At 55.2% G+C, this 19,450-nt stretch overlaps 1 protein-coding gene across 2 annotated transcripts in view; it reads right to left on the bottom strand.

The window, feature by feature from the left end:
* Nucleotides 1–18,643, bottom strand: part of LATS2 (large tumor suppressor kinase 2) — a 50,061-nt gene extending 31,418 nt beyond the window's left edge. Inside the window, exons 1-3 of one of the 2 annotated variants that reach the window (XM_057707642.1) lie at nt 18,507–18,643; nt 17,899–17,990; nt 4,922–5,469 (exon numbers count right to left, since the gene is read on the bottom strand). In XM_057707642.1, the coding sequence (XP_057563625.1) occupies nt 4,922–5,263 (342 nt within the window). In that variant the 5' untranslated portion in view covers nt 5,264–5,469; nt 17,899–17,990; nt 18,507–18,643. Of the gene's footprint in view, nt 1–4,921; nt 5,470–17,898; nt 18,135–18,506 lie in introns of those variants that run through there. The other variant, XM_057707643.1, reaches the window with a different exon arrangement.
* Nucleotides 18,644–19,450: the final 807 nt, after the last annotated feature.

The following is a 19,450-nucleotide window of genomic DNA, read 5'->3' as shown; positions in this document are numbered from 1 at the left end:
ATCGGGCGCGTTCAGGGTGGTATGGCCGTAAGATGACAAGGCTCTTCTGAATCCATGACACGAAGACCAGCCTCCGAAGGGGAGTGGGCACCACGCAGGCAAGGAGGGGCCCAAGTTGGGAAGCCTGAGCAGAGGCCACGCGGCCGGCGGGCCAGGGCGCTGATCGCGGGAAAGGCGGGACCGGAGGCCGAGAACTTCCCCAGCACAGTGGGAAGCTTTCTGGAGGGAAAGGACGGCATCCTTTCTTTCCAAAATGACCGCTCGGACGGTTCTGTGCACGGAGCAGATGGGGAAGGGCCTGTGCTCCCAGGCCCAGCAGGACAGCCAACCAGAAGGGGAGCAGAGAGAGGCCACACACGTGTTTCTGTAACAGAAGAACTGGGATCATGCTGTCCACGCTGTTCTGATTGGCTTTTTTCTGCCTGTCACCACGGGCACATCCCTCCTCAGTAATGTTGCCTAATTTCCTTAAATTATAGAAAAATTTGGCCACTTTTATACCAAAATGTTCTGAGTGGTCGTATCAGGGCTGATATAATTGCAGACAATTTTTATCTTCTTTTTATACTTTTCCGTATTTTCCAAACATATGCAATGAACACACGCTGCTTTAATAACCTGGGGAAGCCCGGGGGAGGGCGAGACACAAAGGTATGATTTGCTTGTGTCTTGTGAAAGCAACTCTAAATCCTACTTTAGAAGGTATAGTTTATCTTCTGGCAGGGCCAAAATTAATTTGAAAATCCAAAAAAAAAAAAAAGGGAAAAAGAGGGGGGAAAGGCAAGGGCAGCTACACCCACAGTCATTGTTAAGACAGTTTCCTGTTACAGGACTGACATTCCTCAACCCAAGTGTTTCTTTTCCTCCTGCTCTTATTAGTATTTCAGGGCAGTGACAACCCTGAACACAAGTCCCCTTTCCAGAGGGAGGACGAGGAAAACGTACGTGTCATCTGAATCGCTGCATCTCTCTCATCAGCAAAACCCCAGCCCCCGAGTGAAATCACCCCAGGCCACCTGTCACCAGGATGAAGGGACGGCAGCCTCGCTTCAGCGCCCTCCGTCACTCTCTGGCGCTTTCCTGACGACAGACGCGAGGCAGAGCTGGGCTTCTGTCTGTTCCGGGGCCTGAGACCTTAGGGACAGTTTAGTGGACCAGCGCCCGGAGTCCTGTCTGCAAAGCTTGCGTTTTGCACCTGTCGCCGCTCCCGCCGACTGACGGGCGCAGCCCCCTGGCCACGCGGGGGCCTCCCGGGCACGCAGGGCACACTCGCGGGTCATACTCGAGGGGCAAACGGGGCACACTCGCGGGTCCGGCCCCGAGAAGGGCTGGCGACACAGGGCCTAGAGTTGGAAACAACGGACCCGGGACGTCCCTGGTGTCGGGGGGTCAAGACCACGCGCTGCCAATGCTGGGGGCGCGGGTTCGATCCCTGGTGCGCCGCGTGGCGCAGCCAAAAATAAAGACAGAAACAACGGGCCCCGTAGGTCTGACCAGGGTCAAACCCGGAGGCAAGAACCAGGCTCCTGCAGGAGGAGAGCTGAACCAGACCCAGACGGGCACGCGGGCGACGGCGTCGGGGAAGGTGCCCGCGCGGCTGCGGGCTGGCACGGCGACCGCACGTGGCAGGGGCACGGGGGAGCCCCCTCCCACCACTGCCGAGCGGTCCCAGACACGCGGGGCGCACGCGGCCACGGCCACCGCCAGGCCTGTCCTTCCGCGGGGACGGCCGCACGCCCAGCGCCTCGGCCTCTGCGAAAGGACCCGAGTCACGGATGCCTCGCGCGATGGGCTGAGAAACAAGACGTGCCCGCACTTCGTGGCGTGCGGAGGCCGAGCATCCGCTCCCCGTGCTCGCGGGCCGGGGCCCCGCGGCTCCCCTGGTGCTCGCTCTCCCGGCCCAGGACGCCCGCCTCCGAAGCCTCTTCCTGACCCCCGGCCTTTCCCCCCAGGCATCATAAACCAAGGTGTTTGTTTACATTTCTTCCTACCTTCATTTAATTACGGATTTTAAACACGTACAATAAAGCGAGGAAAACGGGATTAAGTCAGGATGAGGAAAATTATACCAACAGCGAAATTCAGGACCAGGGGAACACAGCCCCGACGGGCCACAGGCCCTGGACTCGGCAGAGCGATGAGGGAGGCGGGAGGTCGGCACACAGGCCGCCCCCAGGGAAAAAGCACGCACGGTCCCGGCACTCGCGTCCGAAAGAAACTCCTCACCCAAGTCCTCCCCCGGGACACGACGCGAGGGAACGCTCAGCTGTTCTAAGGCCCAGGAGCCACGGGCATCCTTGCTGTCCCCAGGCCCCCAGCACCCGCCGCACCACAGGCTGAGGAGCCCCGAGGGCTGCGGCCCGTCCGCAGGGCCCCTTGCCTGCGCTCAGCCGCCACGATCCACGGGCGAATACAAGCCAGCGCTTCTGAGAAGCAGCAACGCCACCCGTACCAGCACTGCTGTGCAACTGAATTAGCGGTTTTCAAAACTGTATCAGGAAGAAAGAGGGAACACTCGGTAAAATGGTCATTTGGAACCACAAAGGTTAAAAGAAAAAGTGAAACTAAGTTTTATAAGAAAGATAAAGTAAAAGCTAAATTTAAATCATCACTTGTACTAATAAGAAGAGTATCCAATGAAACAAAACATCACGCTCATGATCAAAAACCCATCTATCCAGTTCCTTAAATCGATATTTAAAGGGCAGCTCCTTCCTTAAGACACATTAATCTACTGCCCTCTGTTTTCCCCGGAGAAATTCTCACAAGCCGTCAGTGATTTACGTGCAAACGATCTATGGACATCACAGCATTCGACATGCACATTATACCATCGCACAGTGAACAGTCTTTTACTTTTCCCGGAAACTGAATCAGAGTTCAAATAAAATGGGGAAAAAGTACGTGTGCACGTGCAGCAGATAAAACTGCATGTAAAAGTGTGTATCACCAACAAGGACTTACAAGACCGACCTGGGGAAAACTGGGAGTTTACTGCCACTTTTATAAATACAGGGTTAAAATGGCACAAACTCAAAACATAAGAAAACAAAACTGAACCTAAATTAAAAGGCAATATACAACAGAGACACAGGGGAAAGCTGCAGTGACAGGAATTCTCTGCACCTGTTACACGGGACTTCCAGTCGCCTGCTTTCTCCAAGACTCACAGCGCTAGAGGGACTGCGGATCTTCTTCTGCCACACTATTTGGGCTCACACAACGACTTTCTAACCAGAATTCCCTGAAAGCAAACGCACCCTCCAACCAGGCCAGAAAACGTCTGAGCTGAGGGTCAGAGCAAAGGCAGAGCTGTCTCAAGTGACACTAGACACCAAACTGACAGTTATTTCAGGAGCCCTTTCCGCTGGCGAGTACCGTGAGTTAAATGCCAATGGGACCTCGGGGGTGTGTCCCGACCCCTGATGTGGCCGCAGTCTGTGCTGAAAACGCGCCAGCTTCACTGCTGCTCACACTGCCGTCACCGCGAAGGGAGTCTCGCACAATGAGAGGCCCCTGTGTCCTGGATCATTTGCCTGATCTGTTTACTTTTATCACAACCACAAGAACAGCCGCTCTGATTCCCTCTTTTGTTTGCAAGTGATTCACAGAAGCTCTGCTGTTGGGCTGAGTCCCTGCAGTCTCACCCACTCTCTCCCCAGGACGGCTCCTTCCTACCTTCAAAGCCATCAAGGTCTGTCTGCCAGGGGACAGCTTCATGTTTGCACAGAGAGAAGGGCCGTGCCCCTGCGCTCGGCTGCATCGCTGACCCTCTGCGCCCGTCACTCACAGTCTGGGCTTCACGAAAGCGGCTCTACCCACAGGTCGATCCCAGCACGTGCCCGAGGGTCAGGAAGCCCCACAAAACCGCACCACTAGTTCCACAAACAGATCATGAGAAATGCAAGTTCTCTGGTAAGAAACTACAGGAGGGCTGAGGTAGCTTTCAGAAATAAAAGAGGGCATTGTTTCTCTTTTCTCCCAGTTTCCAGACTGTGAGGCCAGGAGTACGTAATTAGGTTGTTTCTAAGAAACTAAGAGTGCTGAAGCCATCCTGATGTGCTCTGAGCACAAAACCCTACTCAGTTTCCAAGGCAGCACAGACGCCTGGCCTGCTTCCTTCCACCTTCGGCAGCTCTGACTTACACACGACAGGTGGTGACACAGCACTTGCTTTCAGAAGCCATTTCAAAAGACACTTACATTTCCCCAGATACCTGTCACAGATGCATCTTTACCGGGTTGGACACGAGCTCCATTCTGCACGATCCTGCCCCTCGAACCGGACTACATTCAGCCCCGCGAACCGCGCGGGATGGAAAACGCACGGCTCCCCGTGGGCGTTTACGTGCACCTGGCATCTCCCCCATCACCTGGCCCTTTCCCGTAAGCGGTGAGAAAGACTGCTGCCACCACGTGATGACTCTGCAAGCTTTTTATGTTCTAGTCTTTCTCATTCCCTTAATGCAGTTACATGTCCTCCAACAGCACATGTACCACCCTTAAAACAGGAGAAAGAGTCAAGGAGTCAACTCACGTGAATCAACCTTCCCCTTCACTGAGTTAAAAAATGCACAAACCAAAAATAAGTCAAAAGAAGCCATTCTCTTCCCCATGGGAGCTCAGAATAAGCCAAATAAACCCCAAGGAAGGACTACATGGGAAAGCCTTGCCGTCCTCACAGGGACAGGACACAAAGTGCCCGTGACACAATTTCAGCAGAGTTCAGAAATCTCTGGATCTTGGCTCGAAAGGAGAGCAGCAAACAAGACAGCTTTGGAGAGAAGCTGGAAAACAGCGCAACGGGACGCGGCAAGGGCTCAGGTTTGCAGCCTAGACCCCCCCCCCCCCCCGGGACCTCTGCCGGTCTCGTCTGACCTCGGCACGGCAGAGGGGCAGCCTCCCGGGAGCATCCACCCACCTGGTCGCAGCCCGCGTCCACCAGCTCCTGCAGCATCTGCCGGTTCACTTCTGCGGCGGCCGAGGTGCCTGACTCATTAGCAAAGGGCAGCAAGGAGTACCGGATTTCCCTCAGGGCTTTCTGGTACGGCCCGAACTTGGGGGCGGTCCTCATCTGCTGCTGCGGCCTGGCCGCGTCCTTGCCGCCCAGGGCCTTGGCGTCCAGGGCGGCGTCGCTGCCCGGCCCCGCGGGCGGCCCCGGGGCGGGGGTCTTGGGCGGCTGCTTCAGGCCCTCGCGGATCTCCTGCAGCCGCTGCCGGCTGTTCCCAGAGTACGACGTGGCGGGAAAAGTCTTTGGCCGCATGGTTCGTCCAGTTTCCTTTGACCATAAATACAATCTTCTTAAAGTGTTTTATGATTTCAAAAAAAAAAAAATGTCAACAGTATGAGTTAGTTGTAAACACACTTTCACAACAATTTCCTTTTGAAAATGTTCTTTCCTTCCATTTCTGTAGTTCCTGCAGAGAACCAAGCATTTTCCAGAGTCTTCACTGTGAAGATCATCTCCACCTAAAAAGGAAAATGAGAAGGTGATCATTCGTGGTTCCCACATAATGTTAGTAATACTTTTCAGAAATGGGCAATGATCCTAAAAATATCCCACTTGGAAAGATTAAGAGGGAACACACCACCTCTCAGAAAAGATAAAAATACTGTTGGACCCTGGTCAGAGCTCATGACAGGCAGGGCCACCCCAGGCGTCTCCTGTAACATGTAACCTGCAGTGACACACAGCCCCACCAGCCAACGCTGTCTCACAAATACGCAATTCAGGGCAAGAGCAACAGTAGTGACAGCCATGAGGTCACTTACGATTCTCCTTCTGAAGATGATTTCACATTGCAAGCCACAGCCCGAGGGCTCAGCGGCTGGTCCACACCACCGTCCTCCACCCCCGGAGGCGCACCCCACACCCCTCTCCGCCCGCCTCAACCCGTGGTCCTTCCTCCTGGAAGAAAGCACAGCCTGTCGCACTGAAGGGTCACACAACGTGCTATGAGACTTGGAGGGTCACGACTCCCCTGGTTTTGTTGGAAAGTGGTCCACTTCTTACCAGCATTTTGACCTAAACACTAAAATAAGAACGTCTTGCTTGTGGCAACGGACACTTCCGTGCAGAGGGCTCACAGGGCGACCACAGTCCGGCGCGGCTGCGCGGGCGCAGCGCCCACCCCCAGCGCAGACGCGGCCTCTGCACACAGCTTGCCGTCACAAAGGCGTGTGTCCACAACCACCGTACCTGCTCAAGGCCTGACTCACCGAGTGCGTCCTCCTGGCCGCCGGGGCGAGCCCAGCCCTCATGCCGCCCTTAGCCGCCGGCTCCCCGGACGCAGCACCTGCCTTAGGTGCTCAGGGGCTGGACAGCCTGGGACAGGTGAGGTCACCTCCCTCGCCTCTGTCCAACAGGAGGCAGCCCTGGGTGAGCGCGGAGGGAGGCTCAGCAGTCCTGCCATCACTGCTGTTCACGTCACGTGGCCGTGGCCGGGGCCGTGGGCTCCCTCCTGAGGCCCCAGGGCCTCCCCCGCTACTCCCTTTGGCCCCACAGAACTCAGTGAGCGGACTGTGAGAGACAATCACTTTGAGTTTTAATGGACGAAGGAAAGCTGATCCCTTTTGGAGCATCCTTTAAAAGGAGAGGGGCACAGGGGTCTGGACTTCTTTCAGCGAGGAACTTTCCCACTGTAAAACGGAACTCTGCTTCACGGCCTTTCTCGTGGGGTGGGGGGGGGAGGAGAGAGCGCTACTGTTTATCCAGTGTTTACGAAGCGCCAGGCGCTGTTCCAAGAGTTTTCCGTGAGTTAACTTACACAGATCTATTACATCACCATACACAACAGGAAACCTGAATAAATGACGTAAAATTACTATTCCTTTCTCAGAGGTGGGAAGATGGAAGGTCTTAAAAGGTTTTAATGGTCCCCTTTGTCACTGTAACTACAAGCGGATTCTACTTAGAAAATAAGGAGCAGGCTACAAAAATTTTTCAACATGAAATTCGTATTTTTAAACACAACATCTAATACGTCAAAGTCACTGAAATGCCCTTGAGGACGCGCCAGGGACCCACCGGCCGCGGCACCGCTGAGGGCCCCGGGCCGTGGACCAGCGCTCACTGCGCCCACACCCCCCTCAGCGACCCTGTGGTCTACGCGCCTGCTCTGAAACACCTGTCTAAGACCCCAAGTTCACATTCCAACAAAAATGAAGAGATGCTCAAGGAGCTGCTGAGCACATCTGGTGTCTGAGAACAGGCAGGAGTGTACCTTCTCCTCCATCCTCACACAAATCACTGTTTCCAATCTTTGATTCTCTTCCCTTTCTTTGAACATGGAAATATGGAAGTCAGGCATCGCACTGTGCTCCCAGTCAGTAACCGACGCGAAGGAGGGGCCCGATGACACAGAGGGAGGGGCCTTCTGGTGCACCCGCCCCCTCAGCAAACATCTACCTAAGGCACTGCTGCACTCAGCACGGCCGCAGCGCAGAGAGAGGCAAACTGCTTCAAAGAAAGAGGTGCCAAAAGGAGAAGAAACATCAGCCCACAGGTGGGCGGACAAAGCGGAGAGTGTGAAGCAGCTCTGGCGCAGAGACGGCGAGCCCTCTGCGCAGGGAAGACGGCATTGCAGCCCGGGGGCAGCGCCCGCAGAGGGGCAGCGCACGAGAGCCCACAGGCTCCCCCACCACCGTGAGGGCCGCGGGGGGGCCTCTCCCGGAGTCTGGAGGGAGGAGGCCCGGGAGGCACCCGGAGCCGGACGGGGAGGACCTTCCAGGCCACGGACAGGCACGTCTGGACGACACGGGGGGCCGCCGTCTGCAGCTGAGCTCAAGGGTGACACGGCCAAGGGCCCTGTAGAGCGTAGAGTCTGGAAGCCAACTGTTTGGAGGGCTGGGAGGGACAAAACAGGGACACCCCAGGTGGACGGCAGGGACCTGGGTGAGAAGCAGTGACACCCCCCCCACCCCACGGTAGACGGGACAGTTGGGCGGGTGAGCGGCGATCCTCAGAGCTGTGACGGGCCTCAGGCCGCCCCCAGGGGACTCGGGCAGGACAGATAAGGATGCTCTGCACTCGGCCCCTGGAGAGGGTCTACGGAGAAGGAAAAAGAGCTGTGAGAAGGTCAAAGCCAGGATGCGGGCCGGCCTCCCAGCAGGGTAACGGCAGCAGACAGAGGGGCGTCGGGGCCACGGGGAGGCCACAAGGACTCTGCGTACCTTCCTGGAAGTTACTCTAAAGAGGAGACGTGCTGACAGCTGTGAGCACGGCACGCCCTGTTTTCTCGGGTGTTTAACGTGTCACATAATTTTTTAAAGTAAATCACAAGACGGATGAGCGTTCACCAAGAACGCCGCCCAGGCCGGGGCGACACCGCCTTCACAGCTCCTGACGCCGTGGCGGGCGGACGGCTTCCGAGCCAACACCCACGGGGTCGCGCCGTCTGTGCGCCGTGCGCGGGGCCTGCACCCCGGGCGGCACGTGCGGGGCGGCTGCCGGCCTCGTGGCTGAGCCGTAGGCCACCGTGCGGCCCGTTCTGCCCCGAGAGGCCCCCGGGGGGCCCCTCTGCAGGCGTGGGCGCCATCCGACGGCGGGCCTGGGGCCCACGTGCGTGCTGCGGGGCCTATAAAGCACCCCTCCTCGAGGAGATGCTCCTGCTCCCGCGACTGGACACCGTGGGGGCTCTGGGGGCCCCGTGGGCAGCGGTCCGGCCCACGCTGGGACACGCCCCGCCAGCACACGTTGGGATCTGGCACACACCTCTCCCAGGGCCAGGGGCGGGCGCGCCCAGACCCAGGGGAGGTGGGGACCGGGCCTCTGGGGCACAGGTCGCAGGGCAGATGTGGGATCATCTGTGGCCGCCAGACTGTGAGCGACACCCACGTGTGTGGCTTTCTCGGGGGAGGGGACCCTACCGCTGCCGCCCAGGGGGTGTGTGGGCAGCCCAGAGTCTCCAGGTAGGTGGAACCTGCCCTTACATAAGACTGTCTACCATGGGAGGTGCCCCTTTCATATGCAGACCCCTGAGCAGTGCGCAACCTCGGCACCCACACCAGGTACCCTGGCACTAGGTCTCGGGACGCGGAAAATGATAACCAGCCTCTGACTAAGGAGCTCACAGTTCAAGATGGGGAGACAGGTGTGGGAATCAATTATCTAAGCACAGGACAGCAGCCGTGACCACGCAAGTCTGCCCAAAGAATTACGGAGATCTGAAACAGAGTAGTAGCTGGAGGGTCGAGAGAAGTGGGTGGATTCAACACACTGAAGACACAGAGCCCGCAGGAGCTGGTGCTGCTCTCTACAGAGGAGGGCTGGAAAGAGGAAGCCTGAGCTTCTGGGTTAGAACCCAGAGCTGACGGTACCACCCCTCTCTGAGCCAAGACCACCACCTGGACCACAGGGGCCTTCAAGAGAGCAGCCTTGGTGTGGACGGAGGAGGTGACAACACAGCTGTTTCGTGCAAAAAACACAGCAGCTGGAGGTGGGCAGCTCCAGGATGCTGCCCTGCGGGACCCGGGCCCACACTTTACCTCTCCAAGCTTCGACGTTCCACTCCGTAACAAGCCTTGCTCTACCTGACAGGGCTGCTCTGAGGACCACAGGGGACACCGAGTGTGCAAGCAGTCTTGCCTGTAAACGCACGACACACTGGCCAACCAAGCCAGGAGATGAGAGCCGGGCCACGTCAGATGGGCTCCACAGGAAGGGTACCAATTTGAGACTTCAAGTGCAGGTGTTTCATGTTCACTCCAAGGGTTCCTCTTTCAATGAGTATTTGATGAACATACAATTCAACAGCAACAAAAAAAGCCCAATTGAAAAATGGACAGAATGGGGACTTCCCTGATGGCACAGTGGTTAAGACTCCGCGCTCCCAATGAAAGGGGCCTGGGCTGATCCCTAGTCAGGGAACTAGATCCCACATGCATGCCACAACTAAGAGTTCACATGCCACAACTAAGGAGGCTGCAAGCTGCAACTAAGGAGCCTACCAGCTGCAACTAAGCAGCCTGCCTGCCGCAACTAAGACCCAGCACAACTAAATTAATTTTTTAAAACTTCGAAAAAAAAAATGGGCAGAAGATCTAAATAGATATTTCTCCAAAGACATACAGATGGCCAACAGGCACGTGAAAAGATGCTCAACATCACTAATAATCAGAGAAATACAAATCAAAACCTCACCTGGGTCAGAATGACCATTATCAAAAAGTCTACAAACAATAAATGCTGGAGAGGGTGTGGAGAAAAGGGAGCCCTCCTACAAGGCTGGTGGGAATGTAAACTGGTGCATCCACTATGGAGAAATGTATGGAGGTTCCTTAAAAAAACTAAAAAGAGGGGACTTGCCTGGTGGTCCAGTGGTAAAGAATCCAACCTCCAATGCAAGGGATTTGGGTTCGTTCCCTGGTCCAGGAACTAAGATCCCACATGCTGCAGGGCAATGAGCCCAAGCACCACAACTACTGAGATCACGCACCTCAACTAGAGAGCCTGCGTGCCTCAAACTACAGAGCCCACGCGTCACAACTAGAGAGAATCCCGTGCGTCCCAACAAAAGATCCTGCATGCCTCAACGAGGATCCCACGTACCACAACTAAGACCCAATGCAACCAAAAATAAATAAAAGTAAATAAAACAAATATTAAAAAAAAAAACTAAAATTAGAGTTACCCTATGATCCAGCAATCCCACTCCGGGAAGGCATATAGCTGGAGGAAACTCTAATTCAAAAAGATACATACACCCCTATGTTCACAGCAGCACTATGTACAATAGCCAAAATATGGGAGCAACCTACGTGTCCATCGAGAGAGAAATGGATAAAGAAGATGTGGTACATACACACAATGGAATATTACTTGGCCACAAAATAGAATGAAATAATGCCATTTACAGCAACACAGACGTAACTAGATATTATCATACTAAATGAATTAAGTCAGACAGAAAAATCCCATATGATGTCACTTATATGTGGAATCTAAAATATGACACAAATGAACCCATCTATGAAGCAGAAACAGACTCACAGACACAGAGAAGAGACTCGTGGTTGCCAAGGGGGGAGTCAGGAGGGGGAGGGATGGAGCGGGCGCCTGGGATGAGCCGATGGAAACTATCACATACAGGACGGGTAAACAACCAGGTCCTGCTGTACAGCACAGGGAACTACATTCAATGTCCTGGGATAAACCACAGTGGAAAAGAATATTAAAAAAAAATGTAGGGGCTTTCCTGGTGGCGCGGTGGTTAAGAGTCCGCCTGCCAACGCAGGGGACTTGGGTTCGATCCCTGGGCTGGGAAGATCCCACATGCCACAGAGCAACTAAGCCCGTGTGCCATGACTGCTGAGCCTGCACTCTAGAGCCCTCGAGCCACAACGATTGAGCCCATGTGCCGTAACTACTGAAGCCTGCGTGCCTAGAGCCCGCGCTCTGCAACAAGAGAAGCCACTACAATGAGAAGCCCACGCACCACAACAAAGAGTAGCCCCTCGCTCGCTGCAACTAGAGAAAGCCCACGTGCAGCAACAAAGACCCAACGCGCCAATAAATAAAAAAATAAATAAATTAAAAAAAAAAAAAAAAAGGAATCCGCCTGCCAATACAGGGGACACGGGTTCGATCCCTGGTCTGGGAAGATCCCACATGTCGTGGGGCAACTAAGCCCATGCGCTACAACTACTGAAGCCCACACACCTAGAGCCTGTGCGCTGCAACAAGAGAAGCCCGGGCACAGATACGAAATAGTAGCTCCCGCTCTCCGCAACTAGAGAAAGCCTGTATGCAGCCATGAAGACCCAATGCAGCCAATAAACAATAAATTAATTAATAAATCTATTTATAAAAAATAAAAGGAATGTATATATGTGTATAACTGAGTCACTGTGCCACACAACAGAAATTAACCCAACATTGTAAATCAACTATACTTCAATTTAAAAAAATGAATATTTCATGACAATGTTTAAAAAGTTAAAGTATCTTTCTTTTTACTTTAAAGAGAGAAAAGCACATAGAGGGAAAAGCTGACACCATCAGACGCACGGTCTGAAAGACGTGCCTGCAGCCAGGCCCAGGCTGCACAGCTCTGAGGCACCCAGCTCTTCCTTCCATTCGGAACGTGGCGAGACCACCCTCTCTGCCAGGGACAAACACCCCTCCTGCCTGCTCACCACACGCCTAGGGTTCTGTTGCAAACCCCTCCACAGCAGAGGGTCGTCCCGCCCACCCAACCTCGTAGACCCTGCTGTTCACCCACAGCCCCTCTAGAACACCCCCTCCACACACACACACACACACACACACACACACACACACACACACACACACACACACACACACACGCAGCATGGTCACGTGTGCCTGCTTTCCTCCTCAGTCACCTGAACTCTGAGCCCATGAGGGCAGGGGCTCCCTGCCCACTGCGCGGAAGCACCCGAGTCTGTCCCTCCACCCTAGACGCCTGGTCCTGGGGATAAAACCTGCCTGGTCCTGGGGATAAAACCTGCCTGGTCCTGGGGATAAAACCTGCCTGGTCCTGGGCATAAAACCTGCCTGGTCCTGGGCATAAAACCTGCCTGGTCCTGGGGATAAAACCTGCCTGGTCCTGGGGATAAAACCTGCCTGGTCCTGGGGATAAAACCTGCCTGGTCCTGGGCATAAAACCTGCCTGGTCCTGGGGATAAAACCTGCCTGGTCCTGGGCATAAAACCTGCCTGGTCCTGGGCATAAAACCTGCCTGGTCCTGGGGATAAAACCTGCCTGGTCCTGGGCATAAAACCTGCCTGGTCCTGGGCATAAAACCTGCCTGGTCCTGGGCATAAAACCTGCCTGGTCCTGGGGATAAAACCTGCCTGGTCCTGGGCATAAAACCTGCCTGGTCCTGGGGATAAAACCTGCCTGGTCCTGGGGATAAAACCTGCCTGGTCCTGGGGATAAAACCTGCCTGGTCCTGGGGATAAAACCTGCCTGGTCCTGGGCATAAAACCTGCCTGGTCCTGGGGATAAAACCTGCCTGGTCCTGGGCATAAAACCTGCCTGGTCCTGGGCATAAAACCTGCCTGGTCCTGGGGATAAAACCTGCCTGGTCCTGGGCATAAAACCTGCCTGGTCCTGGGGATAAAACCTGCCTGGTCCTGGGGATAAAACCTGCCTGGTCCTGGGGATAAAACCTGCCTGGTCCTGGGCATAAAACCTGCCTGGTCCTGGGGATAAAACCTGCCTGGTCCTGGGCATAAAACCTGCCTGGTCCTGGGCATAAAACCTGCCTGGTCCTGGGGATAAAACCTGCCTGGTCCTGGGGATAAAACCTGCCTGGTCCTGGGGATAAAACCTGCGTGGTCCTGGCAGAGCACGCACCAGGGCTGTGCACGGGGTGGCCCTCGGGAAACACAGTGCCCTTTCTCTGAGGTTTCAGACACAATTTTCCTGACATTTACACAAATTCACGATAAAAAGCTGCACACATGTGGTGTATCACTCAGCCAGAAAAAGGGACGCAGCTCTGACACCTGCAGCAATGCAGATGCGCCCTGAGGACACAGTGCTGTGGGAAAGGAGCCCATTCCAGAAGGACAAGCACCGTGTGACTCCACTCCTGAGAGGCAGATCCAGAGAGACGGGGCAGACTGGCGTCACCAGGGGCTGGGGGACAGGGAGTTATCATTTAGTGGGTACAGACTGTGGTGACGACTGCAGTGACAAGGCACATGCGTGTAACGCCACTGAACTGTGCACTCAGGAGAGGTTAAAATGATGAGCGTTACCCGAAGTCACCTAAGCGTTCACATCCAGCTGCTGGGGTCCCAGCACGTTCCCTCTCTAAACACAGCTACGCAAGGGAAGGCCGGCCACCGGCACTGGGCGCTGACGGTGGGCAAACTCCCCTCGCAGAAGGCGGTCTGAGCCGCTTCCCAACCCCCACACCGAAACGCAACGGGCAGGGGCTTCCCAGAGCCATGCGCCTGCAGATACTGGGGGTTTTTTTAGCGCCTGTGTGTCCCACAAACATTCCAATTCTAAAGCCCAGGAGAGACCAGACATTCCTGTGTCCAAGTCTGTATTTACACCCGAGCTAAGAAATACCAGGTGGACGTGTCCCCACACAGAATCCAGATCAGATGTCCTGCTTTCTTTTCTTTCTCCCCCACCCCCAACATTCATTATGAAAATTCTCAAACATATAGAAAAGCTGAGTTATTCAGTGACACCCCCTAAACATGCACCTGGGAAAGCTCCTTGGTGCAGAGGGGCCAGGAGGACCCCCCCCCCCAATCCCCTTCCCATCACGGTCTCCTGGGCACACCTGGCTTCCTAGGTGAGGATGCAGGACACCTACAGGCAAACGGGTCCTGCCTGAATAATTTGGGAAGGATGAAACTTTCCTTCAGTTTCAAACAATGAAAGTATCTTCTCAGCTTGAGAACTTGTATTTTAGACTTCAGTTTGACAACAGCTGATTTTGTGATGAAATTATGCACTTCTGAAAGCATTTTTTCATGAGACTACTTGTCAAATTAAGATTGTAGCTGGAAATGAGCTCCTCTGACACACTACTGTATCATTTTAATAAGCTCTCTCATCAAGAATTTTATAAACACGACTCTAGGGCCTCACGGATAGGTCTTTAAGAAATGGGGGTAGCGGAATTCCCTGGCAGTCGTGGTTAGGACTCTGCGCTTTCACAACTGGGGCCCGGGTTCGATCCCTGGTTTGGGAACTAAGATCCCACAAGCTACGATGCAGCCAAAAAGAAAAAGAAAAAGAAAAAGAAAAAAAAAGGGGGGTAGCAAGCAAAGTAACCTAATTTTGGAAATTTCTTACGTATCATTGATTGATTTAAATATACTTTAAAAGAAACTACAAGAGGGACTTCCCTGGTGGCGCAGTGATTAAGAATCCGCCTGCCAGTGCAGGGGACACGGGTTCGAGCGCTGCTCTGGGAAGATTCCACATACCACAAAGCAACTAAGGCCGTGCGCCACAACTATTAAGCCTGTGCTCTAGAGCCCGTCGGCCACAACTATTGAGCCCATGTGCTGCAACTATTGAAGCCCACGCACCTAGAGCCCATGCTCTGCAACAAGGGAAGCCACTACAATGAGGAGCCCGTGCACCACAACAAAGAGTAGCCCCCGCTTGCCACAACTAGAGAACGCCCATGTGCAGCAACGAAGACCCAACGCAGCCAACAAATGAAAGGAAGAAAGAAAGAAAGAAAGAAAAGAAAGAAAGACTACAAGACACTGAAAATGTAAAACTGCAGTACAACTCACAAGAGAAAAACAACTCATTTTCAAACCTGGAGCTGAGACAACTACTAAATTCTATTCCCGGTACAGGTGGCTCCTGTGAAAACGTCAGATGAGAGCAATATTTAAGCATGTCTTAAGTCAGCTACCAATCCCAATTCTAGTTCTTAAACCAATCCTGGCAAATACTATCAGATGGTGAAGAATTTTTATTCTCATTTCTCCCAGTGCTTCACAACCGGCACTGGCTGCCAAACACGCCCGCAGCCCCTACCACGGAAGCCACCAAACCCGCGGCCCACACTAACCACACACGCTGGCGTTCTTTTAAACAGCATTTCTTGGACCTAAAGTTCCAGTTATTATTTAAATCACGTCCTTGCTATAATTAACTAGCAAAGCTGAAACCAAATCAGGCAGCCGGGCCAGGCCTGCGGCCAGATGCTGAATGTGAGACGCGTAAACCACCAGGCGGGCGGCCTCTCCAGCAGCCCCACCAGGAACCCCACCACAGGGGCGGCCCCTCACCAGGAGGGCCCCCGAAGACCTCCCTCCAATCAAGAGCGCAGTCACAAGGTTCGGCGGGTACACAGGTCTCCCACATGTGCCAAACACTGTACCGGACGTTATACAGATTCACTCAGGTAGAACAGGGCCTCACCTCCAAATAAGTTTATGATCTAGGGAAAACAGACCACCACATGTCCTATTAGCTTTGCACATGTTATCTGTATGAGATACATATGTGTGTGTATACAGAAACACACACATATACACACACACATACAGACACACATTATGAACGACAGCATTAAAAAATGGAGCCATAGAAATTTGTACTCAAGACGACCACACGGAATGACCAGGCTGTAGATAAATGTATCATCCGTTCTTTGCGGCAATCCTAACAGCAAGCCACCCAACAGGATGGATCTCCTTATATTCCATTCCAAACTCCAGCAGGGGTATTCACTCTCTGAGAGGCCTCACCTCCTCTGAACCCTCTCCCCTCCGAGTTTCAGACACTCCCGGGCCAGGGATCGGACCACCCGTGCGCTGGAGAGTCACTGCTGCAGACAGAGGTGATAAGTGACTGGCCCAAGGAATCCCAGCGCACCGGCCTATTTGGAGAAAACCTCCCAGAGGAAGGATCGCTTCACCCACGTTGGAAAGGTGAAAGGGCTAAGATTTGATGGAGGAAGTGTGAAGCTATCCTTGGAGTCTGGAACTTCCTGTGGAAAGGCTCAAACACAGAAGAGAAAGACGAACAGGCAGATAACGTTGGGGATGGAGGCAGGTACGTCACGGTACGTTCAACGAAAACACAGCAGTGACGCTGGTGCGGCAGGATGGAGTGGGTTAGTACGGAACAAGCACTCCTGCTCGAGATCACCGCCTGTAGGCGGGGAGGCTAATTTAGAGACTACACGATCTGCACAACCCCGCAGTATCGGGAACAGTCAACAGGAAACACAAACACGGCTACAAAATCTGAGTGTTTTCACTTGTCCTCCAGAAGAATTCCTATGAATGGCAAATGCTGGCATACGAACAAGAGTATTTAATTAACTTACAAAACCACCTGTCACTACTAGGTTGTCATGGTCAAGATGGCAAGCGAAATAAAGTTTTCGGAGAGTGAATGGCAAACATGAAACAATGTCAAATTTCCACCCTCATTTTAGCATCGTAACTATTATCTTTATTTCCATCACCTTGTTTTAACCATACTTGCAAAATGAAACTGGAAATCAAATAGCATTAGGCTTAAAAGTATCACACTAACACTCACCGACATGAGTGACCAAGCCGGGCTACCTTCGGGCTCCGGGGCCCTCCACAGGTGCTCTCCGTCATAAGGCCCACCCCCCACCCCCACAGAGAGGGTCTGCCACCAGCACGCAATGGGGATGGGGACCCCTGGACTCAGGAGGCCCAGTTCTGTCCCCAGGAATTAGTAAGCAATAGGCTTTTTAAAAAGGAAGGAGATGCAGAGAATTTTTCAAGCTGGAACTCAGAAATGTCCTAGAATTGTTCAAGCCCAAACTCTTCATTCTGTTGATCAGAATGTTTTGCTCCTTTTTGGAGCAGATGTACAGTCAAAACAAAGTAAATGCACTGAATTTATCTTCCGTATTTCTTCAAAACTATTATTTTTTAAAAGTCAGTAAATAACATTACTTAGAAGTTTCACATTATTATATCCATGAAATGAAACATAAAAGCAGCTTTTCAAAAACGGTGTTAGTCTTTCTGCCGTGCACATCACAACCCTGCCCCCCCACCCCAAGTTTCCCCAAATCCTCCCGGTGTGTTTATGGGGAATTTATCGGCGTCAACACCTCTCCCCACCCCCAACCCACACGTGCAGTGGGATTTAGGAGCCCAGGGCTGGCTATTTACACCACCGCATTTAAAATAACAAGGCATCGCATTGTAAAAACATGCCCCTCCCACCACAGGAAAGCCCCTCCCAGCAACCCTGCGAGGTGCTAAGGAGAGAAAGAATCAGGTACAGCCCTGACGCACCCCTAAGTCAGAAACAGCTCACACTACTCGGAGAGGCTAGCCGCATCCTTTCCAGTGCAACACTTCCGAGGTTCTAGGAATTCACCTTAACCGCTTTTCACGACAGCTTCTGCTCACGTACCATCTAAAACTGCTCGACATTTTGAGCCTTATTACCTGTTCAGCAGTTTTAATTTCCAAGGAACGCTGGCATCGTCATTCAGCAGCGCTCTAAGTACCCGGGGAGCGAGGCCACGTTCTGTGAGAGGCTGGGGAACACAGAGGCTTGTCAGCGACCCCCGAACCCAGACTTCCTTCCACGGTCGTGCATTCTCGGGGCGAAAACGCGTCCGCGCCTCCGTCGGCGACACGCCGGCGCAGGGACACAGCGGACGGGCACGGGGCAGCGCGGGCCGTGCCCCCCGACGGCGCCCGGCACCTGCGCGCCCGCCGCGCCCCTGCGCCTCCCCTCGGCCGGCCCGGAGCCCCCCCCACGCGCCCGCGCGGCTCCCCGGGGCCCCCCAGGCGCCGCCCAGGGGGTCGCGGCCGCGTCCGCAGCCGGGCGGGGGGGGGGGGGCGCGGTGGGGGAGGGGCGGCGCGCGGGGGGAGGGGCGGGCGGCCTCCGTCGGGGGGGACAGGCTCCCGCGGGGGGCCGGCGGCGGGGGGCGAGGGCCGGGGCCGGGGGGCGAGGGCCGGCGCGGCCCGACGGCGCGGACACCCCCCCCCCCACGACCCGCGGCCCCGCCCGCCGCCCCGGCCCGAGCCCCGAGCCGGCCCCCGCTCACCTGGCGCCGTCTACGCCGTCCGCGGCCGCCTGGCCCGCGGCTCCGGGGCCTCGCGGGGGACACCGGGCCGGGGGCGGCCGGCGGGCGGGGACGCGGGGCGCCGGGCGGGCGGGCGGCCCCATCTTCCGGCGCTCGCGCCGCGGCCCAGCGCGCAGCCCGAGCGGGACCTTCGCTACATTGTTGGCATTCCTGGGGCGCCACGTGACCGCCGCGTCAGCGCCGCCCCCGCCCGGCCCGGCCCGCCCGTCCCCCCAGGCCGCTGCCCTCCCGCGCCGCCCCGCGCACGGGCCCCGCCCGGCCTGCGGCCCCGCGCCCCCCGCCCCGCCCCTCGCCGCCGCCCCGCCCCCCGCCGCCCCCTCCCCCCGCGCCCTCCCCCCCGCGCCCCCCGGCGCCCCCTCCCCCCCGCGCGCCCCCGCCCCCTCCCCGCTTTCCGAGCGGGCAGAGGTCCTGCCCTGGCTCTGCCTTTAACGCGGACACATAATTAACTAAGAGAGGCGTGTTGTAAATGAGAGGAATGTCACGGACTTTGCAAGTTGTGCGCCCGCACTTTGGGGTCGCAGCGCCCGCCCCGCGTGGGCCGCAAGCGCGAACGGCGGGCAGCCGCTGGGGGACCGCGTCTGGGGCCGCGTCCGCGCGGCGATGCCGTGTCTACGAGGACAGCCCCGCGGGAGCTGCGCGCATCGCGTGCTTTACACGCGCGTGGACGCGGGCGGCAGACGCGCACCCCGGATCCGCGACAGCTGCGCGGGCGGAGGCCTCGGGGGAGACCGGTGAGCGCTCAGCTCGCTCTCCGGGGCTGTACTTCTTTACTCGGAACCCACTGTCCGAGTCTTAAAATTTGTTGATTCTGAGTGATTAGGTTCAATAACGTGGACTGTTATTCTTTGTGCCCGTTTAAAAAACACCTTTAAAATGCTTTCATTTATATACATAAATGAAAATAT

Source organism: Hippopotamus amphibius, chromosome 14 (assembly GCF_030028045.1).
Source record: "Hippopotamus amphibius kiboko isolate mHipAmp2 chromosome 14, mHipAmp2.hap2, whole genome shotgun sequence".
NCBI lineage: Eukaryota > Metazoa > Chordata > Mammalia > Artiodactyla > Hippopotamidae > Hippopotamus > Hippopotamus amphibius.
This window is presented reverse-complemented; position numbering and strand designations above follow the sequence as displayed.